Below are 23392 nucleotides of genomic sequence, written 5' to 3'. Positions count from 1 at the left end.
GTTTGGCCATAATAACCATCGTTATGTTTGGAGTAAAAAGGGGGAGGCTTGCAAGCCGAAGAACACCATCCCAACCGTGAAGCACGGGGGTGGCAGCATCATGTTGTGGGGGTGCTTTGCAGCAGGAGGGACTGATGCACTTCACAAAATAGATGGCATCACGAGGATGGAAAATTATGTGGATATATTGAAGCAACATCAGTCAGGAAGTTAAAGCTTGGTCGCAAATGGGTCTTCCAAATGGACAATGACCGCAAGCATACTTCCAAAGTTGTGGCAAAATGGCTTAAGGACAACAAAGTCAAGGTATTGGAGTGGCCATCACACAGCCCTGACCTCAATAGGACCTCAATCCTATAGAAAATTTGTGGGCAGAACTGAAAAAGCGTGTGCAAGCAAGGAGGCCTACAAACCTGACTCAGCTACACCAGCTCTGTCAGGAGGAATGGGCCAAAATTCACCAAACTTATTGTGGGAAGCTTGTGGAAGGCTACCCAAAACGTTTGACCCAAGTTAAACAATTTAAAGGCAATGCTACCAAATACTAATTGAGTGTATGTAAACTTCTGACCCACTGGGAATGTGATGAAAGAAATAAAAGCTGAAATAAATAATTATCTCTACTATTATTCAGATATTTCACATCCTTAAAATAAAGTGGTGATCCTTACTGACCTAAGACAGGGAATTTGTATTTGGATTAAATGTCAGGAATTGTGAAAAAATGAGTTTAAATGTATCTGGCTAAGGTGTATGTAAACTTCCGACTTCAACTGTATGTACTATCGCTGCATACAGATGCTGCTCTAGATACATAGACATTGTCTGCAGTCCTGTACCTCTGTCCCATCATAATGACCTCCTTCTCCTTGGTCATCTCCTGCTCTTTCTGCAGCATGCTGTGTTCCCTCTCGGCAGCCTCCAAGTGTGCCCTGCGCCCCTCCACCTGCCTCCTCACCTCCCTCTTCTCCTCCTCCAGGGAGCGACAGCGGGCCTCCGTCATCTTCTGCAGAGCCGCCACCTCAGACAGCTGCTCGTCCAGGGCCGCCTTACTTTTCTCAACGTCCCTGGCCACCACAGAGGAAGACATACATTACACCAGGCTGGTAGACTGTAGGCTTAACCCAGCGAGCAAAACAGCCTGCAAAGATGTCATTCCAGCCAGTTTTGACAGAGACATTGGTCTGTAGGGTTAGCCGTTTACTCTTGGTAGGTGCCCCAAAAAACTGTGGACTGGTTCAAGATTTATGTTGAGTCTTCCTTCCATGACTCATGAACATGGCCTTACTTCCTGCTTTAGTAGCTACAGAGTTAGTTATGAAGGTTCCATATAGCACATCACCAGTACATGGATTCATAGCCAGCCACATCTTACATCTTCTTCCTGTTGATCCTCTCAATCTCCTTCCCCAGCTGGCCAGGCACAGACAGAAGCTGGGCCAACTCAGCCTGGGGACACAAGACAACACACCACAGAGAAGGACATTATAGGAAAACTAATGAGCTCTTCTACTTCAATGGTTTTATATAATGCCCTTCTCTATGTTGTTTTAAACACAAGACTGACCCTCTACCACTCCTCCCCCTCTACCACCCCTCCGCCACCCCTCTACCACCCTCTACCACCCTCTACCACCTCTCCCCACACTATACCACCCGCTACCACCCCTCCCCACCCTCTACCACCCCTCCGCCACCCTCTACCACCCGCTACCACCTCTCCCCACACTATACCACCCCTCTACCACCCTCTACCACCTCTCCCCACACTATACCAACCTCTACCACCCCTCCCCACCCTCTACCACCCTCTACCACCCCTCCCCACCCTCTACCACCCTCTACCACCTCTCCCCACACTATACCACCCTCTACCACCCCTCCCCACCCTCTACCACCCTCTGCCGCCCCTCTGCCGCCCCTCTGCCACCAATCCCCCTCTACCACCCTCCGCCACCCCTCTGCCACCACCCTCAGCCGCCACCCTCTGCTGCCACCCTCTACCTCTTTCTGCCCCACACCCCCCGCCACTCCTTGTGCCCCCTCCAACCATTCACCTGGTTGTTTACTATGATGTCTTTCTTGTGGTCCAGTTCTCTCTGCTCCCTGGTCATCAGTTTGTGCCTGGCCTCCACGTCCTCCAGCAGGCTGTGTATCTCCTGTCTCCTCTGAGACACCTCCTTCCTCAGCTCCTCACTGCTGTCCTTCAGGGCCTTCGCACGCTTCTCCAGCTCCTGAGGACACACCAGGAGCAATGGCTTATGGGACATACAAAATACATCAACATTGACACAAATACACATTCACGCAAGTGCAAATCATGGACACACACACAGTACTGTGCCAGCTATTTGAAGCGGATAGCTGGGTCGTGACATTCTTGGGAATTTGATTATATACATCCATGTGATTATAGTGTTGCTTTACTGGGTGTTAAAAAGTAACTACTGTTTAACTGTAACCAAACCAACTGTAATAAAAAGTTCATTAATGGAGTAATGTAAAATATCATTAGATCAATGATCGGGCCTCTCTTAGTGGTAGACACAGAAGCATGTATGGTACCACAACCCAATGACAATGAGGAGACTGAACTGTCAAGAAGCCAGCCTCATCAATCAAGCATTTTGACAAGGATGCCTGGCAGCAAAGACACAGTCTGTTTCTCTGTCCTGTCACTGTGTCATTTCTCTGCTTCTAAATGAGTGATTTACTACTGTAGGTGACATGAAGGAATGTCATGCTGTGGTGCCAGGTGTATGATGGGACAGATCATGTGAATGACTATCAACGAAAGGTAAATCTGTGACTGTTGCACTGACATACTTACAACTGGTTTGGGTTGAGTCTCATACTCCTTCTCCAGGCAAAGCTTCTCTTCTGTGAGACTGTAAACAGACACGTTGTACAGCACGTGTCAGTCTCCTTCCACGGAGGGCCGAGCGTCTGCAGCTTTTCACTCTTCACTTGTACTTGACTGATGAATTAAGGTCACTAATTAGTGAGGAACTCCCCTCACCTGGTTGTCTAGGGGTTAACTGAAAAGAAAAGCCTAAAACCCACAGACACTAGGACCTCCATGGAATGATGTTGACACCCCTGATTTAGAGGAAGGAACAAGAGGAAGGAACTTGAAAACAAATTCTCAGAAATACAGAGAAGATGCAAAAGTGACCAACGTTCACGACAAGCTTAGGAAACAAGTGGCTCAAGTAACCTAGCCTAGGCCTTAGCTCAACCCCCTAACACAGTGACCTTGCCTAGGCCTTAGCTCAACCCCCTAACACAGTAACCTAGCCTAGGCCTTAGCTCAACCCCCTAACACAGTGACCTTGCCTAGGCCTTAGCTCAACCCCCTAACACAGTGACCTAGCCTAGGCCTTAGCTCAACCCCCTAACACAGTGACCTTGCCTAGGCCTTAGCTCAACCCCCTAACACAGTGACCTTGCCTAGGCCTTAGCTCAACCCCCTAACACAGTGACCTTGCCTAGGCCTTAGCTCAACCCCCTAACACAGTGACCTTGCCTAGGCCTTAGCTCAACCCCCTAACACAGTGACCTTGCCTAGGCCTTAACTCAACCCCCTAACACAGTGACCTTGCCTAGGCCTTAGCTCAACCCCCTAACACAGTGACCTTGCCTAGGCCTTAGCTCAACCCCCTAACACAGTAACCTTGCCTAGGCCTTAGCTCAACCCCCTAACACAGTGACCTTGCCTAGGCCTTAGCTCTACCCCCTAACACAGTAACCTTGTCTAGGCCTTAGCTCAACCCCCTAACACAGTGACCTTGTCTTAGCTCAACCCTCTAACACAGTGACCTTGCCTAGGCCTTAGCTCAACCCCCTAACACAGTGACCTTGCCTAGGCCTTAGCTCAACCCCCTAACACAGTGACCTTGCCTAGGCCTTAGCTCAACCCCCTAACACAGTGACCTTGCCTAGGCCTTAGCTCAACCCCCTAACACAGTGACCTTGCCTAGGCCTTAACTCAACCCCCTAACACAGTGACCTTGCCTAGGCCTTAGCTCAACCCCCTAACACAGTGACCTTGCCTAGGCCTTAGCTCAACCCCCTAACACAGTAACCTTGCCTAGGCCTTAGCTCAACCCCCTAACACAGTGACCTTGCCTAGGCCTTAGCTCTACCCCCTAACACAGTAACCTTGTCTAGGCCTTAGCTCAACCCCCTAACACAGTGACCTTGTCTTAGCTCAACCCTCTAACACAGTGACCTTGCCTTAGCTCTACCCCCTAACACAGTAACCTTGTCTTAGCTCAACCCTCTAACACAGTGACCTTGCCTTAGCTCAACCCCCTAACACAGTGACCTTGTCTAGGCCTTAGCTCAACCCCCTAACACAGTGACCTTGCCTAGGCCTTAGCTCAACCCTCTAACACAGTAACCTTACCTAGCCCTTAGCTCAACCCCCTAACACAGTGACCTTGTCTAGGCCTTAGCGCAACCCCGTAACACAGTGACCTTGCCTTAGCTCAACCCCCTAACACAGTGACCTTACCTAGGCCTTAGCTCAACCCCCTAACACAGTGACCTTGCCTTAGCTCAACCCCCTAACACAGTGACCTTGTCTAGGCCTTAGCTCAACCCCCTAACACAGTGACCTTGTCTAGGCCTTAGCTCAACCCCCTAACACAGTGACCTAGCCTAGGCCTTAGCTCAACCCCCTAACACAGTGACCTTGCCTAGGCCTTAGCTCAACCCCCTAACACAGTAACCTTACCTAGGCCTTAGCTCAACCCCCTAACACAGTGACCTTGTCTAGGCCTTAGCTCAACCCCGTAACACAGTGACCTTGCCTTAGCTCAACCCCCTAACACAGTGACCTTACCTAGGCCTTAGCTCAACCCCCTAACACAGTGACCTTGTCTAGGCCTTAGCTCAACCCCGTAACACAGTGACCTTGCCTTAGCTCAACCCCCTAACACAGTGACCTTACCTAGGCCTTAGCTCAACCCCCTAACACAGTGACCTTGTCTAGGCCTTAGCTCAACCCCGTAACACAGTGACCTTGCCTTAGCTCAACCCCCTAACACAGTGACCTTGTCTAGGCCTTAGCTCAACCCCCTAACACAGTGACCTTGCCTAGGCCTTAGCTCAACCCCCTAACACAGTGACCTAGCCTTAGCTCAACCCCCTAACACAGTGACCTTGCCTAGGCCTTAGCTCAACCCCCTAACACAGTGACCTTGTCTAGGCCTTAGCTCAACCCCCTAACACAGTAACCTTGTCTTAGCTCAACCCCCTAACACAGTGACCTAGCCTTAGCTCAACCCCCTAACACAGTAACCTTGTCTAGGCCTTAGCTCAACCCCCTAACACAGTAACCTTGCCTAGGCCTTAGCTCAACCCCCTAACACAGTGACCTTGTCTAGGCCTTAGCTCAAGCCCCTAACACAGTAACCTTGCCTAGGCCTTAGCTCAACCCCCTAACACAGTGACCTTGTCTAGGCCTTAGCTCAAGCCCCTAACACAGTAACCTTGCCTTAGCTCAACCCCCTAACACAGTGACCTTGCCTTAGCTCAACCCCGTAACACAGTAACCTTGTCTAGGCCTTAGCTCAACCCCCTAACACAGTAACCTTGTCTAGGCCTTAGCTCAACCCCCGTAACACAGTGACCTTGCCTTAGCTCAACCCCCTAACACAGTGACCTTGCCTTAGCTCAACCCCCTAACACAGTGACCTTGCCTAGGCCTTAGCTCAACCCCGTAACACAGTGACCTTGCCTAGGCCTTAGCTCAACCCCCTAACACAGTGACCTTGCCTTAGCTCAACCCCGTAACACAGTGACCTTGCCTTAGCTCAACCCCCTAACACAGTGACCTTGCCTAGGCCTTAGCTCAACCCTCTAACACAGTGACCTTGCCTAGGCCTTAGCTCAACCCCCTAACACAGTGACCTTGCCTAGGCCTTAGCTCAACCCCCTAACACAGTGACCTTGCCTAGGCCTTAGCTCAACCCCCTAACACAGTGACCTTGCCTAGGCCTTAGCTCAACCCCCTAACACAGTGACCTTGCCTAGGCCTTAGCTCAACCCCCTAACACAGTGACCTTGCCTAGGCCTTAGCTCAACCCTCTAACACAGTGACCTTGCCTAGTTCTTAGCTCAACCCCCTAACACAGTGACCTAGCCTTAGCTCAACCCCCTAACACAGTGACCTTGCCTAGGCCTTAGCTCAACCCCTAACACAGTGACCTTGCCTAGGCCTTAGCTCAACCCCCTAACACAGTGACCTTGCCTAGGCCTTAGCTCAACCCCCTAACACAGTGACCTTGCCTTAGCTCAACCCCCTAACACAGTGACCGTGCCTAGGCCTTAGCTCAACCCCCTAACACAGTGGTGGAGGACAGATGACCAGGGTTCTACTGTAACTCAGTTGATAAAAAGGCAGGGAAATATAGCCATGTAGCCATACTGAAAATATGTATTGCTTTCAGAAAAGTGTTGGTCAAATTCTGAGAGTTTCTTGGCAACATCTGAGTAAAACAGTGGTTTGTTGCTACTATGTGAAAGGTTCAACTGTTGACAGGGATCAGATATTTAAGTCCAGGGGTAGATATTAAATTCCTGACACTTATAAAATATCCTCAGTGAGAAATCTCTGGGTAGATAGACAGCCCTCCAGGCTACTTTCACAGCACTCGTGTTGCTTCCTGGTCATCTGTAAATACTGCATTTGAAGTTAAAATGACTGACAGTTGAATTCCTGTCTATTTGTCTGGCTTGTGATCAAGGGCTTAACACTGCACATCTGAAGACATATCTTCCCAGTGAGCATCTGTCTGTTGTATGGAGGGTAGTTCAGCAGAGGAAGAGAGGAGGCTGCCAAACGGACTGTCAGAGCTATACACATCCACAAGATAATATACAACAAGAGACAGCAGAGTTCATTACAACATCTAGTCAGAATGCAATGTAAGCAATGGTTTTCATTTAGCCTCATATTTCAATTACTGCTGTAGGTCTTCTCATCTTAACAATAGGAACAACATCTACCCACTGATACAAAGGCCACATCATCAGGAACAATGTGAATATCATTTACCCACTGATACGAAGGCCACATCTTCAGGAACAATGTGTTCTAGGCCCCATCGCTGGTGAATCATAGTGTGCGTCTCAAATGGTACCCTAATCCCTATGTAGTGCACTACTTTTGACCAAAGCCCTATGGTCCCTGGTCTAATGTAGTGCATTATATAGGGAATAGGGTGCCATTTGGGACAGCCAGAGCCGTATTCTAGTCCTTGCTGATTAAATGACTGATGAAGAGACCTTTCCTTTCATGTCCTCTTTCTTTGTTTTTTACACAAGCTTGTTTCATCAGTTGCTAAGCAATGTTCCAATGGCCTCTCTGTGGCCTTTCAGTTGAACTGTGTGTGTGTTGTGCAGAGAGAGGACAGCAGCGTTCTTTTCCGTGCTGTGTTTCGGAGGCGTGCTTGACCTTTCGGACACAAGGACAGGAGTGTTGTTGAGAACAAGTGGAGGAGACTAGTGACACAGCTGGCTGGAGCCAGAGGCACACCTAATAATGATGAATCATTTGGTGGGTTATATTTGTCCTGTTCCATTATATACGTGTGTGTGAAGTGGTAATGTGTTTAATGCATATCCCCCTGAGACACCCTCAGAGTGGGGTCACATCCAGGGTCAGCCATTATCAACAGCAACCCTGGAGCGATTAGGGTTAAGTGCCTCGTCAAGGGCACAATGGCAGATTTTTCACCTTGTCGTTAAGGGATTCGAACTAGCGACCGTTCAGTTACTGGCCCAACGCTCTTACCCCTAGGCTACATGCCACACATACCACTTCCTGGACTGACTGGACTAAAGTGGCTCAAGAGCTGAGCCTACCCTTAACCTCAGACAGAGACAGACACAAACAGACACAGACAGACACACATAGACAGACACACACAGGCAGACAGACAGACAGACAGACAGACAGACAGACAGACACACATAGACACATAGACAGACAGACAGACAGACAGACAGACAGACAGACAGACAGACAGACACACACACAGACACATACAGACACACATAGACAGACACACACAGGCAGACAGACAGACAGAAACACATAGACAGACAGACAGACAGACAGACAGACAGACAGACACAGGCAGGCAGGCAGACAGACAGACAGATAGACACACACAGGCAGACACACACATAGACAGACAGACAGACACACAGACTCTCTCTCTCTCTCTCTCTACGCTAGGCTCTAGTCAGTGTGTGTGTCCTCACCACTCTAGCTGGTAGTTCATCTGGTAGTCCCTCTCCTCTGCCTGTCGCAGGTCGTTGTGGAACTTGAGGAGCTGCTGTCTCATGCGGCTGACCTCTGTGTCCGGCCCCTCAGGGAACTGCTCAGCCTCCTCCAGATCTCTCTGCTGGCGCTCCAGCTCTGCTCTGAACCGCTTGGCCTCCTGCAGCAGCCGGATCTCTGACTGCTGAGAGCTGGGGTGGGGAGATGGGAGTCACAGACAGACACAGGTACTGATGGGTCATATGACAGGGCAGAGATGTGGTCAGCTGACTCAGCTCATCACCCTCAGGAAGGAGGGGAATCACACAGGTCCTAGTGGTACACAGACACAGATGCTGGTCGGGACTAGCCTCTGTCACAGACTGTCACCTCAACTGGGCATCCGAGGGTAGTTATACACTGAGTCTACAAAACAAAAAGATCACCTTTCCAATATTGAGTTTCACCCCCTTTTGCCCTCAGAACAGGCTCAATGTGTCAGGGCACAGACTCTACAAGGTGTCTAAAGCGTTCCACAGGGATGCTGGTCCATGTTGACTTCAATGCTTCCCACAGTTGTGTCAAGTTGACAAGTACTGATGGGTCATTTTAAACAGGTACTGATGGGTCATTTTAAACAGGTACTGATGGGTCATTTTAAACAGGTACTGATGGGTCATTTTAAACAGGTACTGATGGGTCATTTTAAACAGGTACTGATGGGTCATTTTAAACAGGTAGTGATGGGTCATTTTAAACAGGTACTGATGGGCCATTTTAAACAGGTACTGATGGGTCATTTTAAACAGGTACTGATGGGCCATTTTAAACAGGTACTGATGGGTCATTTTAAACAGGTACTGATGGGCCATTTTAAACAGGTACTGATGGGTCATTTTAAACAGGTACTGATGGGTCATTTTAAACAGGTACTGATGGGTCATTTTAAACAGGTACTGATGGGTCATTTTAAACAGGTACTGATGGGTCATTTTAAACAGGTACTGATGGGCCATTTTAAACAGGTACTGATGGGTCATTTTAAACAGGTACTGATGGGCCATTTTAAACAGGTACTGATGGGTCATTTTAAACAGGTACTGATGGGTCATTTTAAACAGGTACTGATGGGCCATTTTAAACAGGTACTGATGGGTCATTTTAAACAGGTACTGATGGGCCATTTTAAACAGGTACTGATGGGCCATTTTAAACAGGTACTGATGGGTCATTTTAAACAGGTACTGATGGGTCATTTTAAACAGGTACTGATGGGTCATTTTAAACAGGTACTGATGGATCATTTTAAACAGGTACTGATGGGCCATTTTAAACAGGTACTGATGGGTCAATAATATGGCACAGGTCCAGTCCAGTCCTCATACAGAGTGGCTTGTGTTATCCATATAAACATGTAAGGTGCGTCTGTGGACAGGGAGAGATGAGATCACTTACCTTTTCAAGGTGTCATGGAGCAGGCTGAAACTGGCTTTGAGCTTCGCTGCTTTGGTCCCGCTGATCTTCCCAGTAGAGAACAGCTACAAGAGAACAAAATCCTTCTTTCAATAATCATCTGCCTAAAGCCTTGGACCAGAACCAGCATCTGGGAAGCCATCCATGTCTCTCCATCTGACCACAGAGCGATTAGCTCTCCTTGCACATGTCAAATAATAGCTCAACCACACAGATTAGATGGTTCCAGTGGCTGTAAACAAGTCTGTTGTTTACCCCCCATCACTCTATGGTGTTTATCACCGTGCCAACGCTACAGAACATCTGTGTTTGCTTCAACTACAAAGGAACAAAAACAGAACTCCATATCCGTAAAAGCAATTCAGTTGCTATTTAGCGAGAAAAGTCTTCCAGCCTTGAAGTATCTTTATCCAGCTGATTTTCACAGAGCCAGACTGATTTTCACAGAGCCAGGCTGAACTTCACAGAGCCAGGCTGAACTTCACAGAGCCAGGCTGAACTTCACAGAGCCAGGCTGAGCTTCACAGAACCAGGCTGAACTTCACAGAGCCAGGCTGATCTTCACAGAGCCAGGCTGTGATGGTTGGAATGATGAAAGACACATCAAACAGCCAACACGTGTGTGCATCACTGTGATATGTTATAAAGACTTCACCTCACCGGGGAGCTACAGTTGGCAGAAAATAACTGATACTTTGGATTCATTACAGTTTATCAGAGCACTGCAAGTTTACTGGAAACCCCATGTCTTAAAAGGAACATGGAGAATAACGAAGGTATAGAATAATGTATTATTTACCTGGGGCTGGTTGCATCAAGAGGTTAATGAGTTCTACAGGTATTAAGACACACATAGGACTACAGGTACAGAGACACACATAGGACTACAGGTATAGAGACACACATATGACTACAGGTATAGAGACACACATAGGACTACAGGTACAGAGACACACATAGGACTACATGTATAGACACACATATGACTACAGCTATAGAGACACATAAGACTACAGGTATAGAGACACACATAGGACTACAGGTACAGAGACACACATAGGACTACATGTATAGACACACATATGACTACAGGTATAGAGACACATAGGACTACAGGTATAGACACACATAGGACTACAGGTACAGACACACATATGACTACAGCTATAGAGACACATAAGACTACAGGTACAGAGACACACATAGGACTACATGTATAGACACACATATGACTACAGGTATAGACACACATAAGACTACAGGTACAGAGACACACATAGGACTACATGTATAGACACACATAGGACTACAGCTATAGAGACACACATAGGACTACAGGTATAGAGACACATAGGACTACAGGTACAGAGACACACATAGGACTACATGTATAGACACACATATGACTACAGGTATAGACACACATAAGACTACAGGTACAGAGACACACATAGGACTACATGTATAGACACACATAGGACTACAGCTATAGAGACACACATAGGACTACAGGTATAGAGACACACATAGGACTACAGGTATAGAGACACACATAGGACTACAGGTATAGAGACATATAGGACTACAGGTATAGAGACACATAGGACTACATGTATAGAAACACATAGGACTACAGGTATAGAGACACACATAGGAGTACAGTTATAGAGACACACAGAAGACTACAGGTATAGAGACACACATAGGACTACAGGTATAGAGACACATAGGACTACAGCTATAGAGACACACATATGACTACAGATATAGAGACACACCTAGGACTACAGCTATAGAGACATATAGGACTACAGGTATATACACACATATGACTACAGGTATAGAGACACATATAGGACTACAGGTATAGAGACACATATAGGACTACAGGTATAGAGACACACATAGGACTACAGGTGTAGAGACACACATAGGACTACAGGTATAGAGACACACATAGGACTACAGGTATAGAGACACACATAAGACTACAGGTATAGAGAGACATAGGACTACAGGTATAGAGACACACATAGGACTACAGGTATAGAGACACACATAAGACTACAGGTATAGAGACACACATAGGACTACAGGTATAGAGAAACACATAAGACTACAGGTATAGAGACACACATAGGACTACAGGTATAGAGACACACATAAGACTACAGGTATAGAGACACACATAGTACTACAGGAATAGAGACACACATAAGACTACAGGTATAGAGACACACATAAGACTACAGGTATAGAGACACATAGGACTACAGGTATAGAGACACATAGGACTACATGTATAGACACACATAGGACTACAGGTATAGAGACACACATAAGACTACAGGTATAGAGACACACATAAGACTACAGGTATAGAGACACACATAGGACTACAGGTATAGAGACACACATAAGACTACAGGTATAGAGACACACATAGGACTACAGGTATAGAGACACACATAAGACTACAGGTATAGAGACACACATAGTACTACAGGAATAGAGACACACATAAGACTACAGGTATAGAGACACATATAGGACTACAGGTATAGAGACACACATAGGACTACAGGTGTAGAGACACACATAGGACTACAGGTATAGAGACACACATAGGACTACAGGTATAGAGACACACATAAGACTACAGGTATAGAGAGACATAGGACTACAGGTATAGAGACACACATAGGACTACAGGTATAGAGACACACATAAGACTACAGGTATAGAGACACACATAGGACTACAGGTATAGAGACACACATAAGACTACAGGTATAGACACACATAGGACTACAGGTATAGAGACACACATAAGACTACAGGAATAGAGACACACATAGTACTACAGGTATAGAGACACACATAAGACTACAGGTATAGAGACACACATAAGACTACAGGTATAGAGACACATAGGACTACAGGTATAGAGACACACATAAGACTACAGGAATAGAGACACACATAGTACTACAGGTATAGAGACACACATAAGACTACAGGTATAGAGACACACATAAGACTACAGGTATAGAGACACATAGGACTACAGGTATAGAGACACATAAGACTACAGGTATAGACACACATAGGACTACAGGTATAGAGACACATAGGACTACAGATATAGGCTGGTACTGTAACTCTGCCAGTTCTGTCTGTTAGAGCTGAGATCCAGGCCTGGTTGGTACTGTAACTCTGCCAGTTCTGTCTGTTAGAGCTGAGATCCAGGCCTGGTTGGTACTGTAACTCTGCCAGTTCTGTCTGTTAGAGCTGAGATCCAGGCCTGGTTGGTACTGTAACTCTGCCAGTTCTGTCTGTTAGAGCTGAGATCCAGGCCTGGTTGGTACTGTAACTCTGCCAGTTCTGTCTGTTAGAGCTGAGATCCAGGCCTGGTTGGTACTGTAACTCTGCCAGTTCTGTCTGTTAGAGCTGAGATCCAGGCCTGGTTGGTACTGTAACTCTGCCAGTTCTGTCTGTTAGAGCTGAGATCCAGGCCTGGTTGGTACTGTAACTCTGCCAGTTCTGTCTGTTAGAGCTGAGATCCAGGCCTGGTTGGTACTGTAACTCTGCCAGTTCTGCTCTACCAACATGGAATAGGTCAATTATATGGTCTATGGTTTTCCCTTCCTCTGTAAAAATGAAAGCCAGTTTCTCGTTCAGCGGCTGGGAGCCACTTAAAGGAATGGATAGTTGAAAGGTTTCAATTCTCAACAACAAAAACAGTTTCCCTGTCAGTTATATAGAGTTCCAGACAGTTACAATATTCATGAGGATGAGTCATGAACAGTAGATTATTCCATAGATATCGTAGGAATAACAATAACAGTCACTTTATTCGTAAAGTCAGGTGCTTTTCCTGCAGGTGAGGAGGACTCGTTAATGTGCAGCCCGTCTGGCTCAGAGGGACAATACTTCCTGATCACAAGATGGCTGACGTTGACCCATGACCGCCACCACACAGAGCCCTGGGACACTGCCAGTTTCAGCCTGCTACAGGATCTGACCTGTTATGTTTATCTTTCACGGCTCTAATGTCATCTCACCTTTGACCCAAAACTAAGGTGTATAACGTGAGTTTCAATAGAGGGTTTGAATTGCAAATATTGCATCACTTTCAATATGACTAATCCTGAATGAAACACCGTACTGTGGAATAATATAGCGTGAATGACTTCCAGCTTGTGAAAAGCTATAGCCCACTTTACAGGTATCCCACAACCCACCACAAACTGAGTCCGTCAGTAGGAAGAGCGAACACCTGGTCGTGGCAGAGAGAAGACGCTCTGTATACAAATGAGTCTTTCTCAGACATTAGAGATCTGGTGATGTCATGTTCATACATTGAATCTAAAACTGTCATGGCAACGAGACCAGAGTTAAGAAGGAAAGAGAAACATTGGTGTTGATCCACAGCAACACTGAGATTGGCGCTCGGAGATAAAACAAGTGCACTGCAGGACCATAGCCTTTCTCTCTGTTCAGGTGATCTAGTATCAACCCTCTAAGACCCTCAAACCAACCACTTCTACCACTTCATAAAGGGCTTAGTGTCCTAGTTCAGGCTAAATATCCAACAACACAAAACAGCAAAACAACAAGATGGGGGGAAACCTACAGGAGAGAATCTTAATTCCTTTGTACTGACTCACTTGTCTGTTCAGGGAAATGGGCTGACTTTTAAAAGGACTGCAGCTCAGTCGGAACTCTGCCCTCCTACTTTCTCTTTAAATGTTTGACTTTGCTGCTGGTATGGAGTGGTGGAATTACGCAACACAGCCCCTCCCATCCCTCCCTCCCTCCCTCCCTCTCCCCTGATATTAATGACACAACTATCTCAGGCAGGAGGCAGTCTCCTGCGCTCACTCTCCTGCAGGCTGCTCTCACGCTGCTCTCGCTCTCTCTGACTGCGTAGCTGAGAAACACTCACTCACTCACTCACTCAAACACACACCATGAGGCTGGTCGTGCTGTGTGTTGTGGCCTCCACCACTCTTCTGCTGGCAGTCCCATGGAGCTCTGCAGCAGACCCAGGAGACGGAGCCCAGAGATGGGATACGGTCCAGGATAAGCCTGCTACAGGAGAGGTTTCAGGGGGCTGCCCTGTGAGGATGAAGCCTTCTGGCCAGTGTGGAGAAGAGGACGACTGCCCCTACCAGATCACCCTGCCTCCACTGACCATCCAGCTGCCCAAGCAGTTCAGGATGCTGGAGAAGACCATGAAGGAGCTGCAGAGCCTGAAGGAGACGGTGAACCGGCTGAAGAGGGACTGTCTGGAGTGCCGACAGCAGGCTGACCAGAGCCTGCAGAGGGACAGCGGGGAGGCAGCAGGGGGTCCCGGTACGGGGATGGGACCAGGGTTTCTGGAAATACAGTCTAGCACCAGTAAGGAGGAACGAGGAGACGGGGGAACCAACACAAGAACTGATGGGGATGGCATTGGCACTAGCACCGGTTCTGGTACTGGCAAAGGCACTGGCTCTACCAGCGGTTCTGTGTTTGGGATGCAGGTGAAGATGAACAAGATGTCCAGCAGCCTGCGTAACGCACGGGGCCAGATCACGGCTCTGCAGGGCCGTCTAGAGGAACTAAGCCTCATCAACATGAGGAACGTGGAGGCCATCGTGGACAGCAAGGTGGAGAACATCACTGGAGTGATCAACAAGCTCAGCAACAACTGTAACCACCAGTGTGCCGTCCAGCCCTCTCCTCAGTGTACGTCTATTTACTTATTCTCTTGATTTAAATCAACAAATAGCTTCTTGAGAATTTGACAGTAAAATGCTGTATAACCTTTAACTGATTTACAAAACCCTGTGTTATTACTAAACTATCATTATTCTGTAAACTGCAGAACTCCCCTGGGTGAAAGTGTTATTGAAAATAGCCCCTCTGTTCTCTTATAGAAGCTCCTCTCGTCTCTTGTTATTGCTAACCTACTGTTCTCCTCTAAGCTTCAGTCAGACAGACTTATTATAAAACCAGGCTTTCACGCACTGAATGCAGTATTTTACAGTATGCCAGCCCTCTGTACTGAGTGTGAGTACTCTGCCGTATCAAAAGGAGAATCGCAGGTTTAACTCCAGATCATCACCCTTTATTTATGCATGGTCCTTAACTAACACTGCTACTGTACAAGGGAATTACATCATTTCCTCACACTTTATCTTTCAAAACTCATTGGGATATTCTGATATTTTGAGTGTGAGATATTCTGATATTCTGATATTCTGATATTCTGATATTCTGATATTTTGAGTGTGAGATATTCTGATATTTTGAGTGTGAGATATTCTGATATTCTGATATTTTGAGTGTGAGATATTCTGATATTCTGATATTTTGAGTGTGAGATATTCCGATATTCTGATATTTTGATATTCTGATATTTTGAGTGTGAGATATTCTGATATTTTGAGTGTGAGATATTCTGATATTCTGATATTTTGAGTGTGAGATATTCTGATATTCTGATATTTTGAGTGTGAGATATTCTGATATTTTGAGTGTGAGATATTCTGATATTCTGATATTTTGAGTGTGAGATATTCTGATATTTTGAGTGTGAGATATTCTGATATTCTGATATTTTGAGTGTGGGATATTCTGATATTCTGATATTCTGATATTTTGAGTGTGGGATATTCTGATATTCTGATATTCTGATATTTTGAGTGTGGGATATTCTGATATTTTGATATTCTGATATTTTGAGTGTGAGATATTCTGATATTCTGATATTTTGAGTGTGAGATATTCTGATAGTTTGAGTGTGAGATATTCTGATAGTTTGAGTGTGAGATATTCTGATATTCTGATATTCTGATAGTTTGAGTGTGAGATATTCTGATATTCTGATATTCTGATATTTTGAGTGTGAGATGTTCTGATATTTTGAGTGTGGGATATTCTGATATTTTGATTGTGAGATATTCTGATATTTTCAGCGGTCCTTCCGATGGAAAGAGATATGTATATTTTCATATGGGCTTAATAGAAACCAATTTGAAACTAATAATTTTCCTGTCAGTTTCAATACTGTAGACCACTGTAAGGTACTTCCTTTTGGAGAACGGAACTGAAAACCCCATGTACAATTATCAACGGAATGCAAACTGGTCATATCAAAGTTCAATTTCCATCTAGAGGTATCTCTAGGGGACATATTTCAGTAGTAATCATATAACATACTACCATCCATCCAAACGGATATGGAACCATTCCTAAAGCATGTGACAACCATCTCCTCCATTGGCTATTATCTGAAAAACACATGTGAGATCCTTTTGAAATGGATCAACTCCTGACAGCAGTGTGATTTCTCCAGCCAGTGTAACAGCTATAATTTCAGTGTGAACAGCTAACTCCTTTATTACACTTGCCAACAAGATGATGCAATGTGTTGCCTTCCGACAGTTGGTCATGGTGAGATCAGAACACTATGTAGAAGCACTTGTCTTAGATGAATCTGTCATGTTTCCTATAAGAGCTCTGCAAATTACTCTGGATAGATAGATGATGGAGAAACAGGCCATATACAGTGTTTCCAGTAAGAGTCGGGAGCGTCCAGTATCAAAGTGCAGTAGTGCTTGTGTGTTCTGTTGTTGACACAGCCTTCTCTCTACTGGCCACGTTTCTATCTTGATATGGGAAACTCTACTGGCCACGTTTCTATCTTGATATGGGAAACTCTACTGGCCACGTTTCTATCTTGATATGGGAAATTCTACTGGCCACGTTTCTATCTTGATATGGGAAACTCTACTGGCCACGTTTCTATCTTGATATGGGAAACTCTACTGGCCACGTTTCTATCTTGATATGGGAAACTCTACTGTCCACGTTTCTATCTTGATATGGGAAACTCTACTGGCCACGTTTCTATCTTGATATGGGAAACTCTACTGTCGGCTCAACGACAACAGAACGTCAGCAGTCAGACATCTCACAATCTCAGCTCTGTAACGGATCATTAAGCCCCAATTCACAGTTAAACTAAACAGTGTGCTTTCTATCTCTGATTGGATTTGAAGGTGTTCGTGGACATACATGGAGGGAGTCTACCTTTGGATCATTTAACTGAATCATGCTCTCTATTCATTTATAAACAGTTTTACGCCTTTTTCTGTAGGAATTAAAGGAACTGTTTGCCTGTAATGTGAGAATGCACAAGCTTTTCACTGAGACGATGTTACTTCCAGATGAGGGTTTTATGTCTCTGCATACTTCCTTGATAATACAGCTGCTCTACTGTTGCTGTCAATCCCCTTTATCAGTCTGCATGGCTGTCTGTCCATCTGCCTGACGGACTGTTATATTTGGGTCAGTCACAGCCTGGCACCCATATTCTGAGAACCACTAATACTATCACATATGGGCAGACTTTGATAGGAGTACTGCCCGCAGGGGGGAGATACACACACACACACACACACACACACACACACACACACACACACACACACACACACACACACACACACACACACACACACACACACACACACACACACACACACACACACACACACACACACACACACACACACACAGCCTGCTCTTCTGTGCTCTGCTCTGTCCTCTTCTGTGCTCTGCTCTGTCCTCTTCTGTGCTATGCTCTGTCCTCTGCTGTGCTCTGCTCTGTCCTCTGCTGTGCTCTGCTCTGTCCTCTTCTGTGCTCTGCTCTGTCCTCTGCTGTGCTCTGCTCTGTCCTCTGCTGTGCTCTGCTCTGTCCTCTTCTGTGCTCTGCTCTGTCCTCTTCTGTGCTCTGCTCTGTCCTCTTCTGTGCTCTGCTCTGTCCTCTTCTGTCCTCTGCTGTGCTCTGCTCTGTCCTCTGCTGTGCTCTGCTCTGTCCTCTTCTGTGCTCTGCTCTGTCCTCTGCTGTGCTCTGCTCTGTCCTCTTCTGTGCTCTGCTCTGTCCTCTTCTGTGCTCTGCTAACTCAACTCCTCTCTCATGCTTCCTAGGCTCCTATCCTGAGCAGCCGACTGGCGTCACTTTCCAAAACTCAAAGCTCCAAAAGTGGGTGTCAGGATGCATTATCATCACAAACACAGAGTGGGGACTGGCAGGGTCTCCAGCAGCATTGGTTAATCCCATTTTACACTTTCCCACGTTTTGACAAGTCTGTCCTCCCCTTATATGAAAACACTCTGACGGTCGTGGCTCAACTCGCTCGGTCAGCTCTGGGGCTGAAAGTCAGTAACATTCCATGCAATGGCCTGCTGGGTTGTGAGAGTCTTGTGCTTTGAGGGAAACAGTGTTTTCTTTACTCCTCGGACACTGACCGTTGCCTCTCTCTCCCTCCCCTGCCCTGTCTCTCTCTCTCCCTCTCCCTCCCCCTGCCCTGTCTCTCTCTCTCTCCCTCCCTCCCCCTGCCCTGTCTCTCTCTGTCTCTCTCTCCCTCCCCCTGCCCTGTCTCTCTCTCCCTCCCTCCCCCTGCCCTGTCTCTCTCTCCCTCCCCCTGCCCTGTCTCTCTCTGTCTCTCTCTGTCTCTCTCTCCCTCACCCTGCCCTGTCTCTCTCTCCCTCCCACCCTCCCCTGCCCTGTCTCTCTCTGTCTCTCTCTCCCTCCCCCTGCCCTGTCTCTCTCTGTCTCTCTCCCTCCCCCTGCTCTGTCTCTCTCTGTCTCTCTCTCCCTCCCCCTGCCCTGTCTCTCTCTCTGTCTCTCTCCCTCCCCCTGCCCTGTCTCTCTCTGTCTCTCTCTTCCTCCCCCTGCCCTGTCTCTCTCTGTCTCTCTCCCTCCCCCTGCCCTGTCTCTCTCTGTCTCTCTCTCCCTCACCCTGCCCTGTCTCTCTCTCCCTCCCTCCCTCCCCTGCCCTGTCTCTCTCTGTCTCTCTCTCCCTCCCCCTGCCCTGTCTCTCTCTGTCTCTCTCTCCCTCCCCCTGCCCTGTCTCTCTCTGTCTCTCTCTCCCTCCCCTGCCCTGTCTCTCTCTGTCTCTCTCTCCCTCCCCCTGCCCTGTCTCTCTCTGTCTCTCTCCCTCCCCCTGCCCTGTCTCTCTCTGTCTCTCTCTCCCTCCCCCTGCCCTGTCTCTCTCTGTCTCTCTCTCCCTCCCCCTGCCCTGTCTCTCTCTGTCTCTCTCTCCCTCACCCTGCCCTGTCTCTCTCTCCCTCCCACCCTCCCCTGCCCTGTCTCTCTCTGTCTCTCTCTCCCTCCCCCTGCCCTGTCTCTCTCTGTCTCTCTCCCTCCCCCTGCTCTGTCTCTCTCTGTCTCTCTCTCCCTCCCCCTGCCCTGTCTCTCTCTCTGTCTCTCTCCCTCCCCCTGCTCTGTCTCTCTCTGTCTCTCTCTCCCTCCCCCTGCCCTGTCTCTCTCTGTCTCTCTCTCCCTCACCCTGCCCTGTCTCTCTCTGTCTCTCTCCCTCCCCCTGCCCTGTCTCTCTCTGTCTCTCTCTCCCTCCCTCCCTCCCTCCCTCCCCTGCCCTGTCTTTATCTGTCTCTCTCTCCCTCCCCCTGCCCTGTCTCTCTCTGTCTCTCTCTCCCTCCCCCTGCCCTGTCTCTCTCTCCCTCCCCCTGACCTGTCTCTCTCTGTCGCTCTCTCCCTCCCCCTGCCCTGTCTCTCTCTGTCTCTCTCTCCCTCCCCCTGCCCTGTCTCTCTCTGCCTCTCTCTCTCTCCCTCCCCCTGCCCTGTCTCTCTCTGTCTCTCCCTCCCTCCCCCTGCCCTGTCTCTCTCTCACAACAGTCATCATCGCTCCAAAGGACTGCTCTGACTACAACATGCTAAAAGAGAGGAGGAACGGCGTCTACCGGGTCACGCCAGACCCCAGGAACGGCACGTTCGAGGTCTACTGCGACATGGAGTCGTTCGGCGGCAGCTGGACCCTGGTGCAGCAGCGCCTCAATGGCACCGTCAGCTTCAACCGCTCCTGGGCTGAGTACAAGGTTAATAAACCCATTTGACAAAACTCTTTGACAGACCGTGGTTAGTAACATTCCATGCAATGGCCTGCTGGCCTGTGAGAATCAGGGAAAACAGGGACTGTGTCCCAAATGGCACCCTATTCCCTATATAGTGCACTACCTTTGACCAAACACTATGTAAGGGAATAGGGTGTCATTTGGGACAGAGTTGACTCCTCTGACACAGACCTATACCTTTTTCTCTCTCTCTCCCCCTGCCCTTGCCCCCTCTCTCTCTCTCTCTCTCTCTCTCTCTCTCTCTGTCTCTCTCTCTCTGTCTCTCTAGAGGGGCTTTGGTGACCCCCGGGGAGAGTTCTGGTTGGGCAACGACCGCATCCACCTCCTGACCAAGGCCAAGGACATGGTGCTGCGCATCGAACTGGAGGACTTCCAAGGGGTGCGGGAGTACGCCAAGTTCGACCAGTTCTACGTAGCCAACGAGTTCCTGAGGTATCGCTTATCCATCAGCGGGTACAGTGGCACGGCCGGCAACGCGCTGCACATGAACAAGCACTTCAACCACGACCAGAAGTTCTTCACCACGCCAGATAGGGACAACGACATGTACCCGTCAGGGAACTGCGGCGCGTACTACAGCTCTGGCTGGTGGTTTGACGCCTGCATGTCAGCCAATCTCAATGGGAAATACTACCACAAGAGATACAAGGGCGTGAGGAACGGCATCTTCTGGGGAACATGGCACAACATGTCTAGTGAAGCATACCCCACCAACTACAGGCAGGCCTTCAAGACCGTCAAAATGATGATACGGCCAAAGAACTACGCTCCCTAAAGGAAAGAGGCATGAGAACGGAAACGACCGGAAAGATCTGACATACTTTTTTCTTCTTAACTTTCTGCTCCTTTGACCTTTCTGCCTCCCACTGTCAAGTTCAACCACGTGGTTCAGAGACAGTCTGAGACACCTGGGTTCCCGGTAATAAAACAGCAATGAAATCTTCAAAAGGTTGGAAAAGTCTCCACCGAAGACAAATGTATGATATCACAGTCATAGTAAAAGTCTGGCTCTCGGTCAAACAACATACTATGGACCATGTGCTACTGAACTCATAACACCAGCAAAATGGAGTCAGATATGTTTGCTTTCTGCAGAATAATTACATTGGTTGACTGCAGGCACTGCAACTGTTTCAAGACATCTGTACGTCCAAAGCGTTTTCTGTATAATACTGCCACCTAGCTGTATGTCATTACATTGCATCCTCATCTAGACAGGCTAAGTGCATTGGAAACTAAAGGCCACAAGTTCAAGGAGGAAATGTACAGTATTTATTTTTGAACGTATGATAGCTTTTATATAACTAATATATGGACTGTATTTTCATGCAGTACACAGTGATTGCCTAAGATGAGTACCCCAAAAAGTATTGTATTCGGAATAAAAAACATTGTATTGGGGTTGAGAAGTTGACCACAGAGAAGTTTAAAACTAAAACATGGAGTATTTCGACTTGTATGAAAAGGTTTAAAGTGTAGGTCTATTTGAATAGAATAATTGATTATGTAGCTTGATGTATGGAACTGTATGTACACTAGAAGCTTTATATTCACCTTCTATTGTCCTATTCAAAAAAGTATTTACTTTTTATATAAAAACATGAATAAAGTTTTTACAGATTTGCACTGAGTACTGAGTGTTTTGTTATCCATATCCCGCATGAAACACAGCAGGCAAATAGCCCTGACCCAGCCTATATCTGCCAACCATCAGTAGGCAAATAGCCCTGACCCAGCCTATATCTGCCAACCATCAGTAGGCAAATAGCCCTGACCTAGCCTATATCTGCCAACCATCAGTAGGCAAATAGCCCTGACCTAGCCTATATCTGCCAACCATCAGTAGGCAAATAGCCCTGACCCAGCCTATATCTGCCAACCATCAGTAGGCAAATAGCCCTGACCTAGCCTATATCTGCCAACCATCAGTAGGCAAATAGCCCTGACCTAGCCTATATCTGCCAACCATCAGTAGGCAAATAGCCCTGACCCAGCCTATATCTGCCAACCATCAGTAGGTAAATAGCCCTGACCCAGCCTTTAGCCTATATCTGCCAACCATCAGTAGGCAAATAGCCCTGACCTACCCTATATCTGCCAACCATCAGTAGGTAAATAGCCCTGACCCAGCCTATATCTGCCAACCATCAGTAGGTAAATAGCCCTGACCTAGCCTATATCTGCCAACCATCAGTAGGTAAATAGCCCTGACCTAGCCTATATCTGCCAACCATCAGTAGGCAAATAGCCCTGACCTAGCCTATATCTGCCAACCATCAGTAGGCAAATAGCCCTGACCCAGCCTATATCTGCCAACCATCAGTAGGCAAATAGCCCTGACCTAGCCTATATCTGCCAACCATCAGTAGGTAAATAGCCCTGACCCAGCCTATATCTGCCAACCATCAGTAGGTAAATAGCCCTGACCCAGCCTATATCTGCCAACCACCAGCAGGCAAATAGCCATGACCCAGCCTATATCTGCCAACCATCAGCAGGCAAATAGCCCTGACCCAGCCTATATCTGCCAACCATCAGCAGGCAAATAGCCCTGACCCAGCCTATATCTGTCAACCATCAGCAGGCAAATAGCCCTGACCCAGCCTATATCTGTCAACCATCAGCAGGCAAATAGCCCTGACCCAGCCTATATCTGCCAACCATCAGCAGGCAAATAGCCCTGACCTAGCCTATATCTGTCAACCATCAGCAGGCAAA

The 23392-nt window shown here is 47.4% G+C and overlaps 2 protein-coding genes across 2 annotated transcripts in view; one reads left to right on the top strand and one right to left on the bottom strand.

Annotated features, from left to right (window-relative positions):
* The window catches only part of ccdc146 (coiled-coil domain containing 146), a 67626-nt gene that overhangs the window by 37889 nt on the left and 6345 nt on the right, over window positions 1-23392 (bottom strand). Inside the window, exons 3-8 of the mRNA XM_055937261.1 lie at window positions 9728-9810; window positions 8275-8484; window positions 2831-2888; window positions 2058-2234; window positions 1376-1449; window positions 840-1067 (exon numbers count right to left, since the gene is read on the bottom strand). Coding sequence (XP_055793236.1) covers window positions 840-1067; window positions 1376-1449; window positions 2058-2234; window positions 2831-2888; window positions 8275-8484; window positions 9728-9810 — 830 coding nt within the window. The remainder of the gene's footprint in view (window positions 1-839; window positions 1068-1375; window positions 1450-2057; window positions 2235-2830; window positions 2889-8274; window positions 8485-9727; window positions 9811-23392) is intronic.
* On the top strand, window positions 14598-22297 carry fgl2a (fibrinogen-like 2a). Its single transcript, XM_055937267.1, has 3 exons — window positions 14598-15478; window positions 20439-20638; window positions 20943-22297. Exons 1-3 carry the CDS (start codon window positions 14719-14721, stop codon window positions 21447-21449), a joined length of 1467 nt encoding a protein of 488 aa, XP_055793242.1. The 5' UTR covers window positions 14598-14718; the 3' UTR covers window positions 21450-22297.

This window comes from Salvelinus fontinalis, chromosome 11 (assembly GCF_029448725.1).
Source record: "Salvelinus fontinalis isolate EN_2023a chromosome 11, ASM2944872v1, whole genome shotgun sequence".
In the NCBI taxonomy this organism is placed as follows: domain Eukaryota; kingdom Metazoa; phylum Chordata; class Actinopteri; order Salmoniformes; family Salmonidae; genus Salvelinus; species Salvelinus fontinalis.
Note: the sequence above shows the minus strand (reverse complement) of the source record. Positions and strands in the feature narration are given on the sequence as shown.

Excerpts from the sequence above, each read along its gene's own strand:
- fgl2a (XM_055937267.1), top strand. The coding sequence starts at position 14,719 with ATGAGGCTGGTCGTGCTGTGTGTTGTGGCCTCCACCACTCTTCTGCTG. Across the intron at positions 15,479-20,438 it reads CGTCCAGCCCTCTCCTCAGT|TCATCATCGCTCCAAAGGAC; the intron begins GTACGTCTATTT and ends CTCTCACAACAG. Across the intron at positions 20,639-20,942 it reads GCTCCTGGGCTGAGTACAAG|AGGGGCTTTGGTGACCCCCG; the intron begins GTTAATAAACCC and ends CTGTCTCTCTAG.